This window comes from Lepisma saccharinum, chromosome 27, assembly GCF_977018435.1.
Source record: "Lepisma saccharinum chromosome 27, izLepSacc3.1, whole genome shotgun sequence".
Classification (NCBI taxonomy): domain Eukaryota; kingdom Metazoa; phylum Arthropoda; class Insecta; order Zygentoma; family Lepismatidae; genus Lepisma; species Lepisma saccharinum.
This window is the reverse complement of record NC_139255.1, coordinates 37,149,880-37,155,879: the sequence shown is the minus strand read 5'-3', so window position 1 is coordinate 37,155,879 and position 6,000 is coordinate 37,149,880. Positions and strand designations below refer to the sequence as shown.

Genomic DNA, 6,000 nt, shown 5'->3' with positions numbered 1-6,000 from the left:
AATAGCGGACACTTCTTAATACCAGACATTTATTTTCCCCCAGGCCTGTCCGTCATACATACATACTTCACACATTTTTGCTGCATATAAATATGTTCCCCGGTAATTACATATTGAATGAAGTTCTCTGTGGAATTAATATTCACATGAACTAAAAGTAGCACCATGGTTTTCTACACATATATAGATAAATTCTAGGGATGAATATTAAATAAAAGATGACAAATTTGGTGATTAAGAATACATACATCTATTTTTTAGCACCAGTTTGGAATGCACGTTCCCATAAAATAAACTGACAAAATAGGTCCACCTCATTTAGTTAAAATACTCAAAATTGCTGGAAGGACCAAATACAAGAATTGTCTAAACTATTAATTTGATGCAAATGGAAAATACATTGCTAATCAAAAAAGATATTTTGTTTTCTAAATTTTGCATATATACACAATAATATTTAACTTATACAAGTTTCATTCTCTTTTCTGAACAAACACGCTCAATTATATATTTACATTCTTACATACACACATGAAATGAGACACACAGTTTCAGATTAAGAACAAGAACTTCACTTTTCATAGCTTTGCAAGTGTTCCCACTTACTCTCAATACAAGTTAACTGTATACACTATATACACATCTGAATTAAAAATAAATCTACGGCCAAAATGTATATAACTATAGTACTTCTTAACCGACACAACAAAATCGATCACAACATAATAGTATCAAATAATTGGATTAATATGTCACATAGAAATTGTGATTTTACATATTATCACTCTCTTTTAAACAGCAAAGAAATACAAATACAACAATGTATTTTTGCTTATGTTAGTAGCGCCGTTATCAGATTTTGAACACAACTGTTTCATCTTCATTTCAAACATGCCACTTTCAAAGTCTTTCACTAGTGAACTATGACTTGTAAACAATTGATAAAGTAGTATTTGTACTCATACGTCTAGGTAGTATATCATTTCCAAAAACTTGAGGAATGATGTTCCCAGATCTCAAGGAATCTAGCTAAAATTCTACTACGGAATAACACTAAACAGCATGAGTCAATCACACCATCAACAAATCCAAACTATGGTATTTTTATATATATGAACCAAATATATAGAATTTCTACAACAATGACAGGAAACATTCATAAAATCTGTACTTTCACAACAAGTAACCTTGTGGTTACAAATAATAAAGAACTGAAAAGTTTTTCATTGTGTCGTGCCATAATGCCCCATTGTAACAGAAATTGAGCTGAAGACAAAGCAGGCACTTTGCATCTTCCGGACTTGCTTCCAACTCCATCAAAATACACAACAGTTTAACCACAGAAGACAAAACACACGCCAGGTATGATAACTGCTCTTGCTTCTGCATCAGTTATCGTAATGGTTCCTCCATGGTTCCGATTGATTTTCCAACATATCCATGAGAAACGTGTCGATGGGAACGTCTCCGATAAGTCTGAAAAAGAACAGGTGCTCCAAACATTTGAGGCCAATGGAGCGTAAAGCTGGAAGCCGAAGCAGCAATTTAGCAAACCGACCAGAATCTTCAGGGTGAGTGGCCCTTGTGTATTCCTCCAGAGCTGCGTACACCTTCTCCCTCAAGTGTTCTACTTGTGGACCGGATTTTAAACCTTTTACATCTGAAATTATATTAATAATTCAATTTTAAATAACCATATTATATTTTATATATATATATAAAAATCACAATAAAGATTTTTAAGTCAATAACCAGTAATGTTTCTGAAACCTAAAACTGACCAGTCATATTAGATGGTATGGTATTAACAATATATGGTCCATTAGCATACATATGAAGGTATGACATACTCGAATTACAAAATAATATATTTATTGTTACTATTATTGATTGATTTGGTGTTTTAAGTCCACTTTATGCATAGTAAGGCTAATCGGGACTGGGTTACTATTATTAACAAGTGGAGTTTGAAAGAGTCTTTTGTTTCCCTCCGAGTATTATGCGACATAATAATGAGAACAAAAGACTGCTTCAACAACAAAATGCAACAATTATGAGTGCAGGGATAAGGCCCAATTTTTAAAATTTCACATAAATTATGACTTTTGAAAAGGTTGCATAATTTCAGTTTTTTCCGTATTGGGGGATGGACATTACATAACCTCAAAAGAGTGGTCTTCCTTCCATATTTGGTTTAGCTAGCATCCATAGGGCTGATGTTAGAAGCAATTTTCCGGAAATTCTTTGTGTAAGCTGGCAAAACTGCCTATTTTCAACAAAACTTTGCATAGTTGCAGGAACGTACCACTGCTACATATTACGTTTTGCTCCTTCACTTATGTCTATTGTGTTGGATATAAATTTCTTCCCTTTGTTCCTCCTTTAACACTCATTATTGGGAGAGACAATGTATAAATTTCACCTCCACTAAAAACCCTGTAGGTTCTCACACTAGAATTTTTTTTGTACTTTGAAAAGCATGTGCTTGAAAATTTCTCGGCTGGAGAGGGTTTACTGGTGTGCAAGGCTTCCAGTGACAAAAGGTTAAGTTCAACTGTCAACAAATGTTTGGGGAAAAGGTTAAAAATTACAATACCAAAATCATACTAACCTGGGTTGAAAAGGATAACAGCTCTGAGGCAGCCTAATTCTGTCTTGTCCATCTTCATTTCCCTCATTTTGGCAACCAACTCAGTGAGTACCCTATCAAATATTGTGCCTACTCCTGCCTGGTGAGCTGAATTGCGGTAAACTATTAAGCCTGTGGCAAGCACTATTCCATCCTTCACATCAACTGACCGATGAGAAAAAGCAGCAATCAAGAGTTCATTCCAACCTGTGAAGAAAAAATTACACACACACATTATTCATAGCAAAGGGTTTCAAATTAATTCTTTGATAATATTAAAACTGGAAATTTAATGACACAGCAACACAAGTTCCATTTATTCAATACTATGCTGTGTGCAACAGGGACATACAGTGCACAGAAATCTGTGTTTCTGACAACTTATTAAATTTTGAAATTTTGAAAAATACATGTACAGAAAACTACACTTGGCCAAAAGTTTCTAGAATTTGGATCCCTGAAAATTGTTTCCAGGTTTTAAAAAATTCCACAATTTTGAATATTTCGGGGGGGGGGGGGGATCAGAAGTCGGTCTAGTTGTTTACTGTATTTTATTTTTTATTTTTTTTTTGGTGAAAATTATTCAATTATATTATGGGAAACTACCAGCATCCAAAGCAGAGGTCACAGGTTCTAAACCTGGTCAAGCTTAGTTGTTGGTTGATTTAACCTTTTGTGTCCCAAGTATATCGATCGAGATACCCAAAAGTAAGCCTCACGGTCCCAAGTATCTCGATCGAGACGCTGTGTCAAGGTCGTAGTTTTTACGTTATAACTTTTCTATTTTTGGCTAGAATTTCGATTTTTTTATATTGTTCCTAACACATGTATTTAACAGAAATGTTTTTTTTGCATTTTTTTTGTCTTCATGAAACTGGAGGGAAAAGGACTTTTTTTTTTTCATCTCTTTTCAAGGTCGAATTTTTGCGGACAAAGGAAGACCCGCTTTCTTGTTCTAAAGCAATGCTTTTTCACTCCCTCCTGTTAACTGCATTTGAAGGAAGCTTGTTTATCAGTATCCGATGTCAAAAATTTTCCGTGAGGGTGCAAGCAGGGGATGGGGGGAGGGGGAAGACTGGTTGTTGAATCTGCGTTGTGAGAATGGAATTTCGAAGCACGCTGAAGGAAACCATTGTTTGGGAGCACCAGTGTTCCACAAGGTTGAACATAGGTTGTCACGGTATCTAGTGACATGTATAATGCAGTTCGATATAAATTATTTATGTTTATTGATTCATTTTATGTTCAAATATAAAAGTGTGAGGTATTGTATTTTGTGGATAAACTTGTATCCGAGGCAGACGTCGGGAGCTGGGAACGGGTCTTTCTTGAGTGACAGCCGCCGCTTAGAACATGACATATTTGCACCAACGCGAAGATAAGGAAAGATTATTTTCGTCGTTACCAGGCTTGAGTCGCAGCGGGCGGGCTAACCCATGTTCACGGATGACCACAGAAATCAGCTGGAGCTTAAGCCTGCAAGGACCGAAGACGCCTCGGTGACCGAGTTTCAAGACAATGGACACAGGTCATTCGCATCTCCTCCAAAAGCGAAGCCAAGCTACCTGAGCGTGGGTTTCAACGGACGAATTTGATTCTCTTATAAATATACGGTGCTACCATCCCAGACACAGTTTTCACCCGGATTTCATAGAGAGAGCAGCTCCGCGCTACACTCTCGCGTGATTATTGCTTTGTGTCCGTGAACTTCGTTTCCTTACGTACTGTGAGCGACTTGCGGATAGGGAGTTACCAGTGTGCGCCTTATTTTGGTGAAGATTACGCGGTGATTTGTTTTTGCCAAGCGTGGACTACATAAGGATGGAGGGCTAAAGAAGATAGAGAAGGGGGGCGTCGCTTCCCTGACGCCTGCAACGACGCCGAAGCCAGTCAGACGACGCCAAAACCAAACACTGCCCAAAGCCCGAAGGACGCTTTCAGATCGACGTCCCAACCAAAGCCCGAAGGACGTTTCCAGATCGACGTTCCAACCGAAGCTAGTTACCAGAGAAAGAGAGGGAAGGATGATACCAGAACGACGCCCAAACGAAGCCCGGCACCAGAGAGAGATGATTGCAGATCGACGTCCAATTGATGCCCGACACTAGAGATATTCCGAACCGGCGCGTGACCACGTACACCCGACGCTAGTGACAAGAGGAACGCCCGAGGTTCTGAGGAGGTGCAAGTACACCATATCGTCGCAATTATTCTTCGTCGCGATCGACCTCGGAGGACAATTTCGCCATAAAGGAACCGTGTGCAAGTCCCGCGTCCAGGAGAGATGAAGGACCACGCCATGTAGCAGAGTCTGGTACAGTATACTTCAGAGGGTCTCATGTACATGTAAACGTGCGTCGTTAGTATCAACACCGTACAGTTAACGCCGAAGTCTCACTTATTCGCAAAGTTACTCAGGAAACCCCGAATCTAACCCCCGCGTCTGATAATTTTTGGTATTGTTATAAAAAAGGGTAATTTCATGTTCAGATGTTCTAATTTAATTGTCTGCATTCAGCGTTAGAAGCTCCATTTCATTTCTTTAATATTTAGTGTAAATTGTCAAAGTGTGCTCCATTTTTTGTGTAACCGACCGCCCCGTCGCGCCATTTAATTTGTTAATACTTGACTGATGAGTCCTTTTTAATTGTGGAAAGCGTAGTTGTTTTTATTGCAAGGTCGTGCGAATGAAGTAGTATTATTTGTTGCATAGTGGTTTTTGATGTAAATTTTGCTCGCGCCGACGATTGATTAGTGTATTTCCGGCAGCTGGAGCCAATTAAGTTTTTGCATCACTATGTAATTGAGTAGTTGTTCTCATTGGACGAGAGAGGCTTGTGTGTAATACCCCCGTCCGAGAAACTTGTAATGTCGTGCTTACAACTCGATGCACACGTTCATTCGAACGAAAGATTTAACCACGCCGACCCAATTGTCTTAGTTAACCGCTTTCCGAGGGCTGGCACTTAAGTTAATTTAAAAGAGCACAGGAGCCGGCAGACAAATGCCCTAAATTCACATAAAGGTTTAGAAATTAAAAGGAATGATATGTTAATGAGATCCATGATTTGTATCCATACTTCACATGTAAAAATACCTCATGTGTGTGAAAGAGAGATAGAATGAATGAGAGAGCGTTTGAGGAGGCTTTGTAAACAGTTGTTGATTGCAATATTTTTGTTGTTACAATATATATATTCACTTTTTACCGTTCGTCAGTGTTGTTATTTGACGTTTTTCAGGTACCAGATATTATGCCATTAGTGTTTTATGATTGTTCGAATCTACATATCAAAGGTAAACAAAACAGTGTAACTTTTCAAGGTATTAATCTCCGCCTCGCAATAGTATGACAATAAACGACCGTCTCA

General features: G+C 38.2%; 1 protein-coding gene across 7 annotated transcripts in view; it reads right to left on the bottom strand.

Moving 5' to 3' along the window:
- Positions 1–226: 226 nt before the first annotated feature.
- The window catches only part of usp (retinoid X receptor ultraspiracle), a 146,133-nt gene continuing 140,359 nt past the window's right edge, over positions 227–6,000 (bottom strand). For all 7 annotated transcript variants that reach the window (XM_083113385.1, XM_083113387.1, XM_083113382.1 and 4 more), the window contains 2 exons: positions 2,612–2,836; positions 227–1,660 (listed from right to left, as the gene is read on the bottom strand). In XM_083113385.1, the coding sequence (XP_082969511.1) occupies positions 1,389–1,660; positions 2,612–2,836 (497 nt within the window). In that variant the 3' untranslated portion in view covers positions 227–1,388. The remainder of the gene's footprint in view (positions 1,661–2,611; positions 2,837–6,000) is intronic.